This window comes from Hemicordylus capensis, chromosome 5 (genome assembly GCF_027244095.1).
Source record: "Hemicordylus capensis ecotype Gifberg chromosome 5, rHemCap1.1.pri, whole genome shotgun sequence".
In the NCBI taxonomy this organism is placed as follows: domain Eukaryota; kingdom Metazoa; phylum Chordata; class Lepidosauria; order Squamata; family Cordylidae; genus Hemicordylus; species Hemicordylus capensis.
In genome coordinates, this window is record NC_069661.1 from 256,426,275 (window position 1) to 256,446,463 (window position 20,189).

At 58.3% G+C, this 20,189-nt stretch overlaps 1 protein-coding gene across 2 annotated transcripts in view; it reads left to right on the top strand.

Moving 5' to 3' along the window:
• TNPO3 (transportin 3) overlaps positions 1–20,189 on the top strand; it is a 47,316-nt gene that overhangs the window by 12,190 nt on the left and 14,937 nt on the right. For both annotated transcript variants that reach the window (XM_053254312.1, XM_053254311.1), the window contains exons 2-13: positions 3,929–4,129; positions 5,763–5,836; positions 6,519–6,675; positions 9,560–9,703; positions 10,747–10,922; positions 12,561–12,699; positions 12,829–12,975; positions 14,252–14,359; positions 14,888–14,979; positions 16,274–16,413; positions 17,701–17,892; positions 19,866–19,957. In XM_053254312.1, coding sequence (XP_053110287.1) covers positions 3,929–4,129; positions 5,763–5,836; positions 6,519–6,675; positions 9,560–9,703; positions 10,747–10,922; positions 12,561–12,699; positions 12,829–12,975; positions 14,252–14,359; positions 14,888–14,979; positions 16,274–16,413; positions 17,701–17,892; positions 19,866–19,957 — 1,662 coding nt within the window. The remainder of the gene's footprint in view (positions 1–3,928; positions 4,130–5,762; positions 5,837–6,518; positions 6,676–9,559; positions 9,704–10,746; positions 10,923–12,560; positions 12,700–12,828; positions 12,976–14,251; positions 14,360–14,887; positions 14,980–16,273; positions 16,414–17,700; positions 17,893–19,865; positions 19,958–20,189) is intronic.

Sequence of the window (20,189 nt, forward strand, 5' to 3'; positions counted from 1 at the left end):
GGCAGGCGGCTTTCTGGAGGTTTGCAGACACCATTCCGGGGTCGGTCGGCCGGCGTGTGATCTGCCAGCCGCCTCAGTCGGTCGCTTTTCTCCTTGGCTAGTCAGACGGCACTTTGGGGATGGGGTTTCTAGCCCAAGGCCTGTTTGTCTGAGGACTCATCCATATTTCAGCTGGAGCCCTCCAGGAAGCTTCTGCAGACTTGGCTCTCCCTGGTGCTTCCTGCAAGTGTCTTTCAAGGCAGCCAGCCCTCTTTTTAGCAGGCCCCCCCCCCCGGATTCTGCCTGGAGTGCCCTTTCCGCCTCCACAGCCCCTCTTGGGCCCGTAGCGCTGCCTGCTGTCCGCTAGCTGAGCGATCCGCCTCCTCAGAGAGCCTCGCCGGGTGCTGCTCCTGCTCGCCTGCTGTTGCCTGCTGCCCAGGCCCCACCGGGAGCTGCCTGGGACCCTTTCGCTCCCTCCTGGCTTCTGTGGTCCTGCTGGGCAGCCTCCACCGCCGCTCTCCAGGGCTTCAGGTGGGACTTTCCCAGCCCGGCCTGAAGATGCTGCCTGGCCTGGAACCGGGGACCTTCTGCATGCAAGCCGGGGCTCTGCCTCTGACCTCTGAGCCCTTCCCCTCTAGGGCAGGGGTGGGCAAACCTGGCCCTCCAGTGGTTGTTGAGCAATAGCTGGGGGCAGAGTTTGCCCGCCCTTGCCCTATAGGCGGGTCCCACTGTGGGGAAGGTGGCCCTTGTCCGGGGGTGTGGGTTGCCCGCTCCTCAACTGTGTTGCCGCCGGTGGAGGAGTAGTCTGCCCCGAGGACAGGATATCCTTGTCGCTGGTCCTGAGTGGGGCTGTGTCGATGCTTGCCTCTGCCCTGGGTCATGCTGAAAGGCAGAGCCAGCAGGAGAGTGTCGCAAAGCGGGGCGTTGCTGTTGGGGAGAACAGAAGGGGGGGGGGGACGGCCTTGTGGGTGGATGTTTGCTGCAGGCGCCTCAGCAGGCGGGAGTTGTGCAAGTTTCTGGCAGGCTGGGGATCGGCGGCGGATGAAGGGATCCCGGGGCGGAGGGGGGCAGGCATTGCAACAGTCGGCTGCCGGCCAGTTTGGAATGGCCCGTGGAATGCCAGGGAGAGCAAGAGCCGGCCAGGGATCGCCGAGGCTGCAGCCATTGAGCCCTGCCATCTCACTGCATCCCGGGCATGGGGGGGGGGGCAAGGCAGGAGCCGGGCTGTCCCCGGAGCAGGAGGCTGGGCGGGCGAGTCGAGACGTGCAGAACGGGTCTGGCGGAAGAGGCCCAGGCCCAGTGAGTCTGGAGTGGAGACGCCGCCCTCCTCCTCCTCCAGGGACTCCTCATCGGTGGGCACAGCAGGAGGTGCTCCGTCCGGGAGGGGGACGTTTCCCAAGCACCCCACCCTGGAATCCCCCACCCGTGCAGGCGTAAACTCTTGATATCTGCCCCTATCATGGAGAGGGGGGGTGGGTCTTGGGGAGGGGAGTTTGCCACCCGTGTGGTCCGTTGCATGCCTGGGCCACTGGCCCAGCCACAGGGGGGGTGTCTTCCAGAGGAAGAGCCAGGTCGCCTTCCCAGGTTGGCCGTGTTTCTCTTTGGGAGCTGGGAGGGAAAGGGGGCTTAGCGGCAGCAGCGGCAGCAGCAGGAGTGCAGCCTGGAGCGGAGCTGTCTCCATTGAGCCTGGCCAGGTGAGAGTGCCTGGACTGGGCAATGCCGTGAGCGTGGAAGCAGGCCCCCAAGCCCCCCTCTGGCAGGCCTCTCTCCCGTCCCGTCCCGTCCCTGCTGGGGCCGGGGAGGCTAGGGGAGCCCTGCAAGGCATCTGCCTCTGGCCCCTGTGCTGGGCAGTGGGCGTCTTCAGATCAGTTCCCTGGCGGGGTGTGTGGGGGGGAATTGGGGCCACAAAGAAAGGGAGAGCTCCCCGCAGCGGAGAGGCCAGCCTTCTGCTCTCACCTGAGCGGCCACGCTGCTGCTTGTCCTCACGACTTGCCTTGGCCGCCTCAGTCTGGTACGGCAGTGGAGCCTTGGAGGGGGCCTCCCATATATTGTCCAGCCAGCCCTGTTTTGTCAGCTCTCAAAAAGTTCTCCTCCTGCAGATGTTGGTCCCCAACCCCCCTCATGCCTGGCTACTGGTGGCGCAGTGGTAAAACTGCCGCCCTGTAACCAGAAGGTTACAAGTTCGATCCTGACCAGGGGCTCAAGGTTGACTCAGCCTTCCATCCTTCCGAGGTCAGTAAAATGAGTACCCAGAATGTTGGGGGCAATATGCTAAATCATTGTAAACCGCTTAGAGAGCTTCCAGCTATAGAGCGGTATATAAATGTAAGTGCTATTGCTATTGCTATTGCTACTGGCCATTGGGAGGAGAGCTGGTCTGGTCTGGTCTGGTCTGGTGGCAGCAAGCATGACTTGTCCCCTTTGCTAAGCAGGGTCTGCCCTGGCTTGCATCTGAATGGGAGACTACATGTGTGAGCACTATAAGATATTCCCCTGAGGGGATGGGGCCGCTCTGGGAAGAGCACCTGCGTGCAGAAGATGTGTGCCTGGCATCTCCAAGCCAGGGCTGAGAGAGATTCCTGCCTACAACCTTGGAGAAGCCACTGCCAGTCTGTGTCAACAGTACTGAGCTAGGTGGACCAAGGGTCTGACTCAGTATGTGGCAGCTTCCCTTGAGTTGGGTGATGGGAGCTGGAGGGCTGCAGTTGGAGACCCTGGTCTACTCTGCCTGGGGTCTCCAAGGTCCCTGGGTCTTCCCTGGCTTTGCTGCCTGAGGTCCTTCAGCTGCTGCCAGGGATGGAACCGAGGGCCGCCAGCATGCCAAGCAGGGTCTCTGGCCCCCGCCCTCTTGGGCAATTCTGGCCTGGGTTGGCTTCCAGCACTACTGCATTCAGTCACCCATCTGGCTTGCCCGCCAAGCGCTCTCTGCAGGGGATCCTGTTCTGGGGCCAAGCCCATCGTCTTGTCCTCTGGTCAGCACATAGTGAGGCTGTGCTACCCTGCAGTGGCCTGGCCTTTCAGCTCTTTCTGGGTCCGGATGTTCTGTGGCTGCAGGCCGGCCTCGCTTTGGCCCAACAGAACCGGCCGGAGGGTCGCATCACAGTGAGAAACTCAATCTCTTTCTTCCAAGACTTCCAGCTGGGTTTGCAGAGAGGAGGCGGCTTGGTTCTCCAGGGCCAAGGTCATTAGTTCCCAGGACGGGGAGGGGGGTTCTTCCTCCCCCCGCCCCAACCAGTGATGTTCTCTGGTGCCCTCTCTTCCTTTCTTGGAAACCGAGGAGCTGCTCTTCATTCTTGTAGACTCCTAGGAAGTCAGATGCTGGGTCCGCCTAGCTCAGTGTTGTCTACACCAGGGGTTCTCAGCCTTGGGTCCCCGGATGTTGATAGACTTCAACTCCCCTAATCCCCAGCCAAAGGCCACAGGGACTGGGGATTATGGGAGTGGAAGTCCAGTAACAGCTGGGGAGCCAACGCTGAGAACCCCTGGTCTCCACTGACTGGCGGTGGCTCTCCAAGGCTTCAGGCAGGAGTCTGGCGGGCTTGAGCCTGGGCCCTTCTGACCGCAAAGCACATGCTTCCCCACTGAGCAAGAGGGGTCCGCTGCACTTTGGGGCCACCACTGAAGTGACCTCGAGGTTGGGAGCTCCTGCAGATGCTCGCAAGTCCCAAGATGCTGAATCATTTCGGGCCCACAACCAGCAAGTTGTACTTGGGCTTTCTCTGTCCTCTTGAGGGCTGGAAACCTGTGCCCGGATGAAAACTCTCGTTCCTAAATTTCTGCAAGTACCCCCAGCATCCACACTAGGGGCAGATCTTTGCGTTGTCTTGTTGACTGTGGCTTTTGGGGAGAACTGGACAGGGGGCCCCACTAGTCTGGAGTTAGCCGCTGCTTGTGGAGACCCCCTCCCCTGCCTGGGCCTGATGGCCTCTTCCCACTTTGCCCCCTGCAGGTCCACGCCTGGGAGATCTCCGATCACTTGCTGCAGATCCGGCAGGATGTAGAATCCTGCTACTTTGCAGCCCAGACCATGAAGATGAAGATCCAGACCTCGTTCTATGAGCTCCCGACGGACTCACACGTCTCGCTACGGGACTCTTTGCTTTCCCACATCCAGAACTTGAAAGACATGTCCCCTGTCATTGTCACCCAGGTAAGTAGCAAGTGTGTGCGTGTGTAAGTGCAAGCAAGTGTTAGAGTGGAGAGGCCACTCAGTGATTATTAGCTATTGTTGCTAAATGGAGCCTCCATGGTTAGAAGCAGTTTACCTCTGAGTACCAGAAGCCTGGGGGCAACAGCAGCGGGAGAAGGCTGGCCTGCCTGGGGGCTTCCCAAAGGTGTCGACAGTGGGCTGCTGGCCTGGAAGAACCCCCTCGGTCTGATCCAGCAGAGCTGCACTTAATGTTCTTCTGTTTTAAAGGGGGTAGGTGGGTTCTCCAGCTCTGGGCCCTCTAATCCCCAGCTTCAGCAGAGGCGTGCGGGCCCACAATGTCTGGGGACCCCCGTTTGACACACACACGCACACCCCCGGCGTTGAAGACAGGAGGGAGTGTGTGCTTTTCTTTAGGGAGTGGTGTGGCGCGCTTGCTCCCCAGCAGTGCCAGGGGCCGGAAGTGGGGCTTTCTGAAGCCGGTGTCTGCGTCGTCGCCTTGGCGAGCCGGGCCAGGTCAGAGGAGCAGCCCCAGGACCCCCCGGCCAGCCGCCGCAGCTTGCTCTGGGCCCCCTCCCAGGCTGCGTGAGCCGGTTGTGCCTCTGCAGCTTCCCTGCAAGCAGGCTGGCTCTCGCCAGGCTTCTTCTTGGGGCCCTCCCAGCCCGTGGCTCTCCCAGCCTCTCGCCCGGCCTTGCTGGCTGGTTCACGGGAGGCCCGCCCGGTCAGGGCTGGGACTGCTGGCCGCTGCTCCTGCCGCCATCTTCTGGGGCCGTTCGAGCCCCGCTGCCCATGCCATGCCGCTCTTGGCGTCGCTGTTTAAATCAGGCTTTTAGCTGATGGGTTTGACGTTTGAAGTGAGTGGTCCCCTATCTTTTAGATGGTTTAAATGGCTTTTGAATGTTCTCATTGTTCTTTAGAAATTGTACACCGCCTGGAGATTTGCGTATGGGGCAGTATAGCAATGTGTCCAATCATAAAATGAGAATAAAGAGTAGTCCGAGCAGGAGTACGCAAGCAGTCTGCTCTCTTGCCCGGGAAGGACCCTGCTAGCAGCAGTAGATCGGGCACTGACCAGGGCTCACAAGCCCCGGCCGGTTTTGCTAGCCAAGCCAAGATGTGTGATTGCCAAGCTCCTGCCCCCTCCTTCAGGCCAGCAGCTGCTTGGTGCTGCTTCGCCCAGTCCGTGGGGCAGACCCTGAGCCAAGGCTGCCTGGGGCTGCAGCCGAGGCTGGCCATCCTGTGCCCACTTCCGAGGGGCTTCCTTCTCAGGGCTGGGCTGTTGGCCTCTGACCTCCTGCCGCGTCTCTGCAGGAGTCCCCGGCGTGCCTCCCTCCGCGTCAAGGGTGGAGCTGGCCGTTGTCTTGGGAGAGGGAGCCGGCGGTGGGGCTGGTCCTCACTGTAACTGCTCCGCACCAGAAGAGCGAGCTTCAGCCGCCTGCACTTGGGGGTGGACTTCTTCCCTGCGGTTGCCTTGAGCTTTTGGAGGCTCAGTGCAACTTTGGGGGGCAGTCCCTGGCCCTTCCCCAACTCCAGGCTGAAGGCGGAGCTCCTCTGGCCCCCCTTGCAAGGGGGGCTTTCTGAGTGGAGAGCAAGCGCCTGACTCCGGGATTCTCCCTTCCTTCTCTCCCTTCCACAGCTTGCATTAGCAATAGCAGACCTTGCCCTACAGATGGCCTCTTGGAAGGGCTGTGTGCACACACTGGTTGAAAAGTAAGTTGGTCGCTTTGGGGCTCCTCCTCCCCGCACCGCCAGGTGATCAGCCGCCTGCTGCACAGTTGTGTTGCCGGTTGTTGGTGACTCGAGCAGCTGTGCTTGACGTGAGACCCGGCGTGCTTCTGTGTAAATGTGTCTTGGAGTGGGGTGGGAGTGGGTTGCTTTCCAGCCCCTTAAAAGGGTTTGAACCCCACTCCTGGGCTTGCAGTCCGGAGAGATTCAGGGGGTGTTGGGCTGCCCACGTAGGAGCAAGTGCCTCTGGGAAACCAGCGAGGCAGAAGCCAGAGGATGACCCACAGCTGCTCCTGGCTCTGGCCCTGGGTCACAGAGGTTGGGGTCCCTTTCTCTCTCTCTCTTGAATATGTCTTTGTCCTACTTGCATGGTTGCCCATCCAAGGGACTGCTCGCATCCCCGCCTGCTCAACTTGGACAAGCCTACAGCGCCAGGCACTCCCAGGGCACACTGCCCCCCCCCCCGGGCTCTTGGGATGCTCTGGCACGTCTCGCAAGAAGGCTGGTCCCCTCGGGGAGCTGTGGGTGTGCCCTTCGGGGCTCACCCCCGTGCCACAGGGACTCTGCCTGTGGCCTCCCGGTGCCTTGCAGCCTTTCTGCTGTTGGGCAGGCCGAGCAGTCCCCCTCCCTCAGCTTTCCTCCTCTCTCCTCCCCTGCAACACTCCAGGTACAATAATGATGTGATGTCGCTGCCTTTTTTGCTGGAGATCCTGACGGTGCTTCCGGAGGAAGTCCACAGCCGGTCCTTGCGCATTGGAGCCAACCGCCGCACAGAGATCATTGAGGACTTGGCGTTCTACTCCAGCACCGTGGTTTCTCTGCTGGTGAGTGGCAAGGGAGACAGCGGAGAGGCCTGCTGGCAGTTGGGTTTGGGAGCCCACAGGGTGCACGCTGTCGGCGTTAGTGTGGCCGGGGGGCTACTGCAGGCCATGGGCTGCTTGTGACCTTGAGCGGCTGGCCATGGAGAATTGCTAGCCAGCACAGAGTGCCATGTTAGTACCCTGTGCCCTGAAGATCCCGGGGGGGCTGAAGGACCAGCACCTTTCACGTCCGCCTGCCTGTGTCCTCTTGGGAGGCCTCCTCTGGGTGCCCCGTCCTCTGAAAGGAGGCAGGTGGCAACTGGGGCAAGAGCCTTCTGGGTTGTGGCCCCCTGTTTGTGGAAGGCTCCCCATGGAGAGACGCGCCTGGCACCAGATGAAGACCCTTTCCCCCAGACTTGCGTAAATGTTAGCTGCATTGGTTTTGTTCTGTTGGGCTACCTTTATCTTTGTTCTGCTGTTTTAAGTTTGCTGCCGTCTTAACCATGATGGCCTTTCCTTGTTTTGTTCTGTTAACGGTGGTCTGATGGTTGTCTCCCCTGCCCTGAGAACGGGGCCGGGAGGATGGAGAAGTCATGTCGCCTGCAGAACCTGAATCTGTTGGAAACCAGGTCGCTGTTTCCTGCCCTGCTGCTTGCTAGCCACCCAACGGGCAGGGCTGCGGTGGGGGTGGCTTTTCATCGTCTGCGGAAGCTGTTGGCAGAAGCTTCCAGGCCAGTGGAATTCACGGCAGCCGGCCCCAGTGCTCTGACTGGAAGGCGTTGAACAGATGCCGACAGGCTGTCCCCCAGTGCCTGAGCCGGGCCCGGCCGGCTGTGCAAAACGCAGAGGCTTCTTCCCCCGCGGAGGCTCTCCAGTGATCCCGGCTCAGCCTTTGATTCAGCCAGCAGACTGTCTGTCTGTCCCGGACGCAAAGCTGCTGAGGACAGCACGGGGCCTCTTCTCTTTCAGCCTGATTTTGCTGAGGCTCCACTTTCCCTTCACTGGCCGTTCCCGGTCCTGATGGTCCCTGACTGCCCCCCTCCTGACCCACCCGATGCACTTCCTGTTCGGTTCTCTCTCTCTCCCCCCATCCCAGTGTGTCGTGCAGCCAGTTCAGACACACCCAACATTCTAGCTCTGCCGTCGTGGAGGAAGTGGCTCCAGACCCGGGTTCCCAACCTTGTCTCCCCAGGCGTGGTTGGACTACAACTCCCATCGTCCTGGTAGATCCCAGTGTTTCCTCTAAGGCGTGTGCACATCTGCACGCTCACAAGTTTCTTTATGTCTGCTCAGTTCATTTTAGGTCCCGCTCAGGTTGAATCGGGAGGGCCCCACTGTGAATGCACCTGTGTGCATACACTGCCTTGATACTGCCGCCCAGAGCAAAACACAGGTTGAAAAAATGCGAACACTTTGTAGACACACACCATCTGTAGTCCAGCACAAGGCGGCGGCAGCAGGGGCACCTGTGCTGTAGCTGGCCCATGGGACCCTCCTCCTCCTCCTCCTCCCCCTCTGATCCGGGGCGGTGCTGAGGGGGCAGAGCTGAAAAGGCCCTCGCTGCTTGATGCCGGAGGATCCTTGGCTGCTGGCTTGCTGGGGGGTTCCCTCCTTGCACAAGAGCAAATGTTCAGGTGGACCTAAAGACAGGGGCTTAGATGTCCCCAAGAAATACGGCCACCTTGTTCAGAGGACTTTACCCTGAGAATGAGAGAAAGGTGAAGCAAAAGGAGCTGATGGCTTGCAGGCATCTATCCCATGATAGCCGCACAAGTCAGCTTTTCAGATTATCATGAATAATAGTAATCTAGTGCATCAGGCTTTACAAAATGCAAGAGGACAAGTCTGAAGCCCAGAGAGGTTTACGGTCCGGAATCCGACATAGGAGAGGCTGTAAAGCAGGGCGTTCCCAGCTTGGGATCCCCAAATGCTGTTGGACTAGAACTCCCATCACCCCTTTGTGGCAGGGGATGATGGGAGTTGTAGTCCCACAGGTTCTGGGAGGCCAGGGTTGGGATCGCCTGCGGTTGAGGAAAGGGAGCTTGAAGGCAGAGTAGACACGCGGGAGATGTGATGATTTCAGCTTAGCTGTGCCGAGGCTGACCTGCAGTCAGGTGTGGGGGCTGAGGGGGTGTCCTTCTGGAAAAGGTGGCCTTGCGGGAGGGGCTTGGAGACAGTGAGAGAGGAGGCAGTGCACAGACGTTTTCTGCCCAAGTAAAACGTGGTGCAGCCCTTTCTCGATCCGAAAGTAACGAACTGGGGAATGCCGCCTGGAGCAGCCTTGTGCTGCAGACCCCCCCGTGGCTGTCGCCTCCCCAGGACTGCTTCTGGCCCCGCAGCTGGGTCCTGGGTGTCACCCTCTTGAAGTCAGGGCCAGGCTAGGTCTGGCCAGGGTCATTTCAGGGGCAGGTCAACTTCCTATAGCAAGGCTGCACAACTTCAGCTGCTGTGGGACTACAATGCCTATCGTCCCTGACTTGGCTGAGGGTGATGGGAGTGATAGTCCCATAGCAGCTGGCGCTCCAAAGTTGTGCAGCTGTGTTACATTGCGGTATGAAAAGCTGATAGTCAATGCCGGCCTGCATGGGAGTCCTCCCTCATTGTGAGTTGCAGTGGCAAAATGTGGAGGCGAAAGCACTTTGTACATCCTCAGAGAGACTTCTGTTGCATATGACTGTCTGTCTCTCTTGGTGACGTGGCCAGAGCTGGGAGGGATGGCGCAAAGCGTTCGCCAAGACTTGTACCGAGGAGCCCTTCTGTCTCCCCTGCTCTCTCACCACAAGGAGTGTGTCTGCTCCCCCCCCCCCCGCCCGCCCCCCATTAGTGCTGCAGGAGCAGAGCAGAGCACGCAGCGGGAGGTGAGCCGAGGGCTCCGGTAAATCTCCACCCCTGCGCTTCTTCCCTCCAGGTGACCTGTGTGGAGAAGACGGGCAACGACGAGAAGATGCTCATTAAGATCTTCCGCTGCCTGGGAAGCTGGTTCAACCTGGGGGTCTTGGACAGCACCTTCATGGCCAACAGCAAGTTACTGTCGCTGCTCTTTGAGGTTCTGGTGCGTTTTCTGGGGGCCCCAGTCGCTCTGCTCTGTGGAGGGCAGCGGGGCTAAGCGGTCAGGGAATCAGGGCAGTGCCGAGGCTTGGCAGGCACCTGCTGTTGTTGGAAAGGCCCTGCTCCGTGCTGGTGTTTGTGCTTGGTTTCCAGTCTGGGGTTTGACGGTTCACCGAACTTGGAGAGGAGGCTGGGAGAGGAACAGCCTCTGCCCTCCCGTGGAACCGGAGAGTGGAGAGGAAGCAAAAGGAGGCTCCTGCTGTGGGGCGGGAGGGGGACACCCACACACCCCTGAGCGTCTGCCCTGCAGAAAAGTGCTCCCAGCACAAACGGCTCAGCATGGCGGCTCTGGCAGTCGCATCACACCACCCGCTGCACGCAAGGGCAACTCTTGCCTTGGTTGCCCCTGCTCCCCACAACTGCTTGCCGTCTCTCTAGGGGCTGACCTGGACTATTCCATCCTTTCCAGCCTCAGGCACTGCAGTGGTTTGGGGGGTGCAAGCAAAGCTACCCGCTGAGCTGTGCCGAGGCGCCCCGCTCACGGCTGCCGCAGCCCCACTCCACTGAAGGTTCTGGTTGTGTCAGTCCTTGGCAGCTCCGAGGAAGTGTGTGGTGCAGAGGTGGCCAGAATCCAAGGCGGGAGGACACCTTCCACTTCCTGTGACTCTTAGACCACCCCGGAGGGAGTAGGGCAGGAAACCACACGCTCTCCCAGGCCCGGCCTTCTGGTGTTGAGCCTTTTGCAACGGCTCTTGGGCGACTCTTCCAGCTCCTGAATGCTTCCTCCTAAAGCGCCTTCGGGCTTCCAGTCCCGCCCTGTCCACCTGACACACCTGGAGCCCTCTCTGGGCCGGGTCATTGCTGCGTTCCGTTGGTCAGCTGGCATGCTAAACAGATGTTAGGCAGTCCCAGTGTAGAAGGAAAGTGTGGGTCACCCGTGTGGACATCCAGAGAGGGTGTGGAGGAGGGAGGCGCCCCTCACCAGGCTCGATGGTGGGCAAGATCCCAGCAGAGCCGCTAAGCCGCGCGCTCCATTCTGCCTTCCAGCAACAGGACAAGACGTCGTCCAACCTGCACGAAGCCGCTTCGGACTGCGTCTGCTCGGCGCTCTACGCCATTGAGAACGTGGAGACCAACCTGCCCCTGGCGCTGCAGCTCTTCCAGGGGGTCTTGACACTTGAGACGGCCTACCACATGGCCGTGGCCCGGGAGGACTTGGACAAGTGAGTGGCCCTTGGTGGAGGCACCTGGGTGGTGGTGGTGGGGGGAGCCATGGTCCAAGCGGCTGTGCGCAGCGCTGGTGGTCTGGAAGGGGTTAGTCCTGGATCCCAAAGCTCCTTTGCGACATCCACTGAGCTAAGTGACTCGGGACAGCAGGCATACGCACAGCGGGCCCAGACCGTATCCAAGTCTGCTTGGAAGGCTCCCTTGTGGTCTTGGGCGGCTTGGTGTGGCCGGGCTCTGTCCAGGAAACGAGCCCCGCATCCCCTTGGCTGCTTCGCACCCATTGTGCAGGTCTCTGGGATTCCGCAGTTGTGGCAGGCAACAGCTTCCTCCCTGGAACAAGGGTTCTCGAGGCTTGGCATCTGGAATAACCCCCTGCTTGTTCTGTATTTTGTTCAAGTGCAGGGATTAGGAACCTAGGCCCTTGGTCCCTCTAGCTCAGGATTGTCTACACAGACTGGCAGCAGCTTCTCCAAGGCTGCAGGCAGGAGCCTTTCCCAGCCGTAGCTGGAGATTCTGCCAGGGAGGGAACCTGGAGCCTTTTGCAGACAAGCAGGCAGGGGCTCTTCCCTGAGCGGCCCCCTCCCCTAAGGGCGATCTCTTCCTGTGCTCACACAGGTAGTCTCCCATTCAAGTGCAAACTGTGGTGGGCCCTGCTTAGCAGTGGGGACAAGACCTGCATGCTCCCACAAGACCAGCTCTCCTCACGACTTGGTTCTCAAACTTGGGTCACCAGATGGTTTTGGACTACAGCTCCCATCATCCCCAGTGGCTGAATGGGAACAGTGGGAGTTGTAGTCCCAGCAACCTCTGGAACTTCAGGTTTGGGAACTCCAGTTCTGGGGTTTAACTAGGTACCTGCACTTGAACTCCATTTTCCTTTCTGTCAAATAGCAACACCTCAAGTAGTTTTGTGTTGAAAATTCGGTAGTAAAGGACACAGTGAAGCTGTACCCGAGAATGAGAAGGCAACCCCTTCAGTGGCTTAGCCTGAAAAGTGCGCGAGTGAGTCTGTAGAACCCAGAGGTTGGGGCTTCCCTGCTGTGTTTCTAACCGCACTGCAGGGTCTTGGGCAGAAGCCTTTCCTCGCCTTGCGTCTGGAGGAGACCCTTTTCAGTTGGGGGACTGAAACCTGAGGAGAGGAGAGCTGGTCTTGTGGTCACAAGCACGACTTGTCCCCTTAGCTTAGCAGGATCCACCCTGGTTTGCATTTGAATGGGAGACGAGAAGTGTGAGCACTGCAAGATATTCTCCCTCTCAGGGGACGGAGCCGCTCTGGGAAGAGCATCTCGGTTCCAAGTTCCCTCCCTGGCAGCATCTCCAAGACAGGGCTGAGAGAGATTCCTGCCTGCAACCGTGGAGAAGCCGCTGCCGGTCTGTGAAGACAATACTGAGCTAGATGGACCAAGGGCCTGACTTGATAGAAGGCAGCTTCCTATGTCCCTAACCTTGTGCATGGAAAGCAGGGACCCTCCCGTTGTGCTTTGGGCTCTCCCCATAGAGGAGAGGAGACAAGGAGAGGGTGTGGAAGGGGGCAGTTGGCTTCTTCCCTCTGTTGCTGTGTCTGCGTGTCTGAGGTGCAGAGCCCTGTTTGTTCACTGGCCCCACCTTGCTTGCCTCCCCCCTCCCTCTGCCAGGGTTCTGAATTACTGCCGGATCTTCACTGAACTCTGTGAGACCTTTCTGGATAAAATCGTGTGCACTCCGGGCCACGGCCTGGGGGACCTGCGGACCATCGAGCTGCTCTTGATCTGCGCAGGCCACCCGCAGTACGAGGTAGGAGTCCGTGCCGAGGGGGCTGCTCTGGATTCCCAGGCCGGGGTGGTCTCGAGTGGGTGCCACCGCCGCCGCCGCTGCCCCGGGGTGAGTCCCTGCTAAGTCCCAAGGTCCTTCTGCCCACCACAGGTGGTGGAGATTTCCTTCAACTTCTGGTACCGTCTGGGGGAGCATCTTTACAAGACGGAGGATGCCATCATCCACAGCATTTTCAAGGCCTACATTCAGCGGCTGCTGCACGCACTGGCTCGGCACTGCCAGCTGGACCCAGATCACGTGAGTTTGTGTGTCCCCCACCCCGTGGTCCCCCACCCCCCGCATTGGGCATCTTGCAGCCACACCTTTTCTTCTGAAGGAATCAGAACGAGGGGAGTTTTCCTCCCTTCCTTGCAACCCCTAGAATTTAGGCTGGACAAAAGGCATGTTTTGAATCGCATAGCTCAGGATGAACCCCTTGCCAGGAGATGGCGACAAGTCTTTCCGTGGGGACCGGCTTCCACCTGCTTCAGAGGCCATGTGCTGTTGCTGGGAAGCAGCCGTGGGAAAGAGGAGGCTCTTTGCCTCCATGCCTCTTTCGGGGCTTCCCAGAGGCATCTGGTTGGCCACTGTAGGGAGAAAGGATGCTGGACTCGATGGGCCTCCTTGGGCCTGAGCCAGCAGGGCTCTCCCGCTGTAAGTGAGCACCGGTGATGTGGTCTCTTGCTCTGGGTTACCTGCAGGGCTGCTGCCCAGCCAGCTCATCTCTCCCCTCTTCCAAAAGTGCAGGCCTCTGTTGTTCTTTCATAGGCACGAAGGGATGCCTGACCCCCCTCCCCCAATAAACTGCTTGCTTCATTCATTCATTCATTCATTCATTCATTCATTCAATTTCTATACCACCCTTCCAAAAATGGCTCAGGGCGGTTTACACAGAGAAACAATAAATAAATAAGATGGGTCCCTAGGATGAGAGAGGAGATGTGGAAGAGGAGTCAGCAGTTTGCACATGGTTGTGGGGGTGGATCTGCATTCTGCAGCCTGATCTCCCACGATGGCTTTGCCCAAATGAGGGGCTTGGCTTGCTTCGCTTCAACAGAAATGCGCCACCCTGACATGAAGATGAAATCTGCTGCAGTGATGCCTGGACTCGAGCGAGCATCCTGGCCTGCTGCCTTTGTGTCACAGTCAAAGCACTCCTGCTGTTTGGGTGCTGCTAGCTCATTCCTCTCCTGAAGTAACAGGACCCAGTCAAAATGGTCCCGTTTTCCAACCTGGCACGGAAGTCGTGCCAGCTGTCCGCAGAACTTCTTGTTCAATGTGATTTTGATGGGTTCTCACTTTGAGCTTTAGGAACGCATGTTGGGAAGTGTGTTAGCCAGTGAAGCTGTAGCAGCAGCAGCAGGGGCGAGGGAGTGCCTTGGACCTGGGTGGCTTGCAGCTCTCTGGCCACCCCTCCCTCCGGGAGGGCCGGTCTGTGGCCGATGGCTAGCACTGCCTCTTCTTCTGTTGCATGGGCGAGGTGAAGCCCTGCCTCCCGTCAATGTCTTTATGCCGCCCGGATTTCCTTTGCTAGGAAGGGATCCCTGAGGAGACGGACGACTTTGGAGAGTTCCGGATGAGGGTGTCAGACCTCGTGAAGGACTTGATCTTCCTGGTTGGCTCTGTGGAGTGTTTTGCCCAGGTGAGGGTCTGTGACAAAAAGCGGGGGTTGAACGTCTGGGCTGGCAGGCTGCCTGACAGCCAACTGTGCTTCCTTGGGGCTCCGGGGCCCCTGGAGATTGGGAGGAGGCTGTGCCCTGGGCCCAGTACGCATCTGACAATCCATACTTGCTTGTATCCCTGTGATGGGTGCTCTGCCCCTCTGCCGTTTTGCTCTCACCAATCAGATTATGTTTGTGATGTGAAGGCTGTGTGACACTCTGCTCATCTAACTACTGGGATGCAAAAGGTTACCCGCCGTAGGCAACTGCGACATGTTGCATTTCAGGCGTTTTTGCCCTTGCGCTCCAGACCTTTCAAGTGCTTCTCTTCTGGGCACTTTGGAACTCCATGCTGCAAACGGGTTCTCTGGTGCAGGGATCTCCACAGCCACATGCACAGGCGCGACCCGGTGTGCTTGGCGACTGACTTCTCCCTCAGACGTCACCCTTGAGGGTGTCCTGCCTGTTCCTCGGTTCAGCTGACTGACCCCGTCTCCTCTTCTCCACAGCTTTATGCGACCCTGAAAGAAGGCCACCCTCCCTGGGAAGTGACGGAAGCCGTGCTCTTCATCATGGCCTCCATAGCCAAAAGTGTTGACCAGTGAGTACTGAGAGAGCATGCTTGCAGGGCTCGGATCACGCAGATGCAGCCTGTGGACGGTCACCTGTTTGCCCTCCCCACACTTCTGCCTTTCCCGCTGTCTGAAAAGGAGGTTTCACAGGTGGCTTGGTGGGGGGCGGGGAGGCAACTGCCAGGACCATGTGGGCTGCCCCCACTGGGATGTTCCCTCGCACTCCCTCCCTCCCAGGAAGTCGGAAGGCGCATGCCTCCATTCATGCCCGCATATGTTGGTGGAGGTGACGAGACCTGGCCCCTCCCACTCAGCCGTCTTCTTGCTAACCATTCAGTAGATGCACAGCTCCTAAGAGAGAAAGATATGCTGACACTCTGGAGTGTGTGTGTGTGTTTGTGTGTGTGTGTATACACACACACTTCTTGGGAAAGCACTCAACATCATTAAAATGTATTACAGTCTTAGATCAAATACAGACATCGATACAAAGAAAAACTACACAAAATAACGATTCATACCAACAGAGAAGAGCTGCAATCCACATTCATCACTAATGCTAACTTGGCCTATAAGGGTTGGCTGTGGTTGAATCTTAGCGGCTGCTGTGCAAAACGTAGCCTGGGAAAGCACTAAAACTGACCCATCTATGTCCCCAGCCTGCCACAGCTACTGCACGTGGTTGCACTGCAGAGCCCTTATTGGCCTCTGGAACTTGTGTCTTCCACGTTGCACAGGCTGGAGTGTTTTTCTCTGCTTCTGCAGTGGGGTGGGGTGTATTTGAGCAAAAGCAGAAGGTCCGAGGAGGCTGCTTTATACAGACTTGGCCCACCTGGTTCAGTATTGACTCTGGCAGCAGGGTGCCGGCTAAAGATCTTTCCCAACACCTGCTACCTGGGATCTTTCTGAATGTGAGCTATTTATTGGGGACTGAACCGGAGACCTTCTGCATGCAGAGAAAGTATCTGCGCTGCCACAGCACTTGGGTCCTCCTTGCGGAGTAACGATGCCCATTTGTGACAAGGTGGGTGGGACTCTTGGCTCCCAAGTGTGGCTTCCAGAGAAGTTTGAGCCCCTGTACTTCTGGTCTTAGGGGCCGTGCTGGGCGCAGGATCTCCATTCCCTGAATGCTGGATCCTTTTCACAAATGCTTCTGTTTGTGCATTTCCCCCCAAGTGTTCTCTCCGCAACAGAGAGAGGTTCGGAACTTGAAACCGGACTCTAAAAACAAAACACCCAGTGCAAAGAATCAGGCTGCATCTTGCCTCGCTGTGGCGAGTTGGTTGCCTTGATGGCTGAGTAACTCCTCTCTCCTGCCCTCAGGGAGAACAACCCAACGCTAGTGGAGGTGCTGGAGGGGGTGGTGCGTCTGCCGGAATCGGTGCACACGGCGGTCCGCTACACGAGCATTGAGCTGGTTGGCGAGATGAGCGAAGTTGTGGACAGGAACCCCCAGTTCCTTGGTGAGTGTAAGCAGCCGTGGCTGACCTTGGTCTGTCCTCCTGTCTCGCAAGGGGCCGGGCCTTCCCCAGCACCAGGAGTGCGTCTACGCGTGCACGTGATGCCCCTGGAATGACACCCCCCCCACACACACACACGCACCTGTCAAGCTCCCTGCTTGTAATAAACTAGCAGTGCAGGGAGAGGGCTGTGCTTCCATGTTTCTCCCTGATGTGCTAGGTTTTCCGACAGGCAGGGAGTTTAATTATTATCACTTTGTGTTTTGAAGAGCACTTCTAAATGCTTCCTTACCATTTAAAATAGCTTTAAACCTCCTTCAAAGATGGGAAACGAGTACGCCGTGAGACGTTCTACTCCGGGGCGCACAACTCAAATGCCCCGGTGGGCCAGACTCCACCCTAACTTGCTGCATGGGGCCAAGGCCAGTTTTCAGCACATTAGTTACTACATTAGAATTAATGATTTAAAATATTAATGCAAGTGAAGGGGCAGAAGGGGGTTGGCGTCGGTGGGCTCTGGCCCAGGGGCTGGGGGCCTCCAGAGTGTTTAATTGGGAAGACAGGCCAAGAACTCCTTCAGGCTTCTACTCTTGCTGCAGAATATTCCTGATTGTGGACCAGCAGAGAAGTCCCCCTGGGCGGGATCTGGCACCCAGGCCTTGTGCTGTGCAGGCCTGTTCTAGTCCAACCTTTTGTGCTCGTTTGCTGCTTGTGGGAAGGGTATGTGGGGGGGGTGGGGCTGTGTTTGCTCTTGTCCTCGAGGAGGAGGTATCTGGGACGGGGATGCTGCCTGCCCCTCTGAAGTGACACCCCACATTCTACCGCCTCAACCAGGCAGCTCCTTCAAGCCAAGGCACGTTCCCCACGGCCAGCAAGAGAGCGGCGGGAGGGATGTTGAGCCGCTAAAAGGACCCTTCAGGCTCTAACCTTAAGCACACTGACTAGGGAGTCAACCCTGTTGATTCCAGGAGGGTTTGCTTCTGAATATACTGGCTCATGGCATAATCTCATGCAGTTTTACTTGGGAGTCAGTCCCACTGTGATCAATAGAGTTTGCTTCCTATTAGGTGTGCTTGAGATTGCAGCGTAAAAAGCCCTTTAAAGGCAAAGTGTGCCGACTCCTGGCTGTGGGGAGTCTCTGGCTCCTTGGCTTGGCGGAGCTCGCTGCTCCTGCCCACCTTCTGGCCCGGCATCCTCTTCGTTTTCCTTCTTTCCTCCCCATCGCATTCTGTGTGGAGACAGAGCATGCTAACCACCCAGCTTCTCTCTCCCCTGCCCCCCCCCCCCCAGATCCGGTGCTTGGCTACTTGATGAAGGGCCTTTGTGAGAAGTCTCTCGCCTCGGTGGCTGCCAAAGCGATCCACAACATCTGCTCTGTGTGCCGGGACCACATGGCCCAGCACTTCAGTGGGCTCCTGGAAATCGCTCGGTCCCTGGACTCCTTCATGCTCTCGCCGGAGGCTGCGGTAGGACTCCTCAAAGGTAGGGCCTCCCCCAGCAGAGGACTGCGCTGATGGCTTTTAAGGGGGCGTCTTTGGAATGCCCTCCCCGAAGGGCTTCGTCAGTCTCCCTCCTTGCTTCATTTTAGAAAGAACTTTAAAACCTTCCTTTTTAAAGGAACTTTGTGAGGCTGGTTGTGATTGTTGTCTAGTTTTAATCCTGACTGCTGTTCTACTTGTCTTCTATTCTCTGCTCTGTCTTTTTGTGTGTGTGTTAGGATGATTCATTGTATAGATTATTATTATTTTATCATGGATTTTACTTTTTTTGATAAACGTGTACTCCTTTTAACTGAGCAAAGAGGCACCTTTCAAAGCGGTGATGCTCTTACATTAAGCGGGGGGGGGGGGGAGCAACTGGCCCTCTCCAGCCCCAGCACAGCATCCTTCCAGTGCCTGGAGGGCCACCTCCAGCCTCCAAGGCAGGACGCCTCCGAGTACCAGTTGCAGGGTAGCCTGTGGGCTTCTCAGAGGCATCTGGTGGGCCACTGTGTGAAACAGGCTGCGGGACTAGAGGGGCCTCCTTGGGCCTGATCCAGCAGGGCTGTTCTGAGGTTCTTATGGCTGTTGCTGGTGTGAGCCCTTATTCATTCTTTTTCTATGTAAACCACTTAGGAAACTGGGTTGAAAAGCAGTATATAAATGTCAGTAGTGTTGTAAGCCAGCCCAAGCAGCCGTGTGCTGGAGGGGCAGGCAGTCACCTTTGAAATAAATAAATGGGACAGACTCAAGGAGGAAGATAATCGGGTCCATGAAAGGCTGTGAGCCATGATGGCTCTATTGGAACCTCCCTGTTCAGAGGCAGTCTACCACTGGCTGCTTGGGAGAGGGGGTAGCAGCAGTGGGGGAGCCGTGCTTCCATGTTTCCCAGAGGGATGTGGCTGCTCACTGCTGGTAGCCAAATGCTCCAGCAGGGCTCTCCTCCTTGGAGCTGGAGAAAACTCCGTCACGGCTTCCGGAGGATGCTGGAGCCCCTTTTCAGAGGCATGGTGCAAGTTGGCCTGCAGCCTCTGCTGCTCCAGAAGCTGCTCCAGCTTGCCAGAGGCCAGTGGCCAGCCAACTGATGCTGTGATTGGATTTTTACTGGATTGTGTCGTTTGGGGCTGTGCGTGATAGAATGAGGGCTGTGCAGGTCCCCCCACTTGTAAAGAGAGACAACCTCCTGGCTTGTGTTCCCTGCAGCAGCAACCCCCAGATGTTGCTGACTGCAGCTCCCATAATCCCAAGGCTCTTGCAGCTAGGGACGATGGGAGTTGCAGTCTTCAACCTCTGGGGGTGGCTGCTGCAGGGAACGCTGCGCGTCAGAAGCCAGCATGCCCTGCCATGGTTCAGCCTCGCCTTCTCCCTGCTGGACTCCTTTTCCATGAGCAGGTTGCTTAAGGGTTCCCCCTTTCGGACAGGCAGGCCCCCTCCACTCCTCCCGGGTCTGGCGCATGCTGGAAAAGCATTGTCCCTCGATCCCCTGGACGGCTAGGCGGGCCCGCGCTTCCTCTTTGCCTCTGGGGGAGACGGCCGTTGAACAGAGGCCTTGGAAGGCCAGCCCAGGGACCGGCCAGCCTTCCCCCGGGGGGCTCACACCCTGCAGCAGGGATCTGCCTGGCAGCCAGGCGGGCAGTGCTGGGCCAGAGCGAGCCTTCGTCGGACTGGTCCCAGGGTGCAGCCTCCAGAGCTTGGGCCCCTGCGCTGGGAGGGGCCGCTGCCAGAGTGACTGGTTCTAAGCCGAGATGGACCCCTAACCGGTCTGGCCCCGTCAGTCTGGTTATTATCCGGACCTTCTCAGGGCAGCCTATGCGCCCCCCCCTCCCACCCCAAATAAATTCTCACCAACTCCTTGTGAGGTGGGGCAGGCTGTCACTGGCACAAGGTCTGGCCGCCTGGCGATCGAAAGGCTCCCCCAGCCTTGAGTCCAGGACGCCAAGCGGTCCTTTGTCAGTGGGGCTTCCTCTCATTTTGCAGGGACGGCACTGGTGCTGGCCAGGCTCCCCCTGGAGAAGATCTCGGCATGTCTCAGCGAACTCTGTGCCGTTCAGGTGATGGCGCTCAAGAAGGTAGGCAGTCCGCAGCTGGGCTTTGTGACCCGGGGAAGGGGGGGGGGAGTTTCCAGAGAAGGAAATGTGTGCGTAGGGAGGACTCGAAAGGCAGGTCCTGCCCTTGGGGCACAGGCAGACCCTTGGGAACGCTCTGCTTGCTTGGCTTGAGAGGCAGGAGCAGGTTTTGCAAAGGATGCTGGACTGCTGTCTCAGGTGGGAACACTGTTTAGAGTGCCCCCCACCCCCTCAC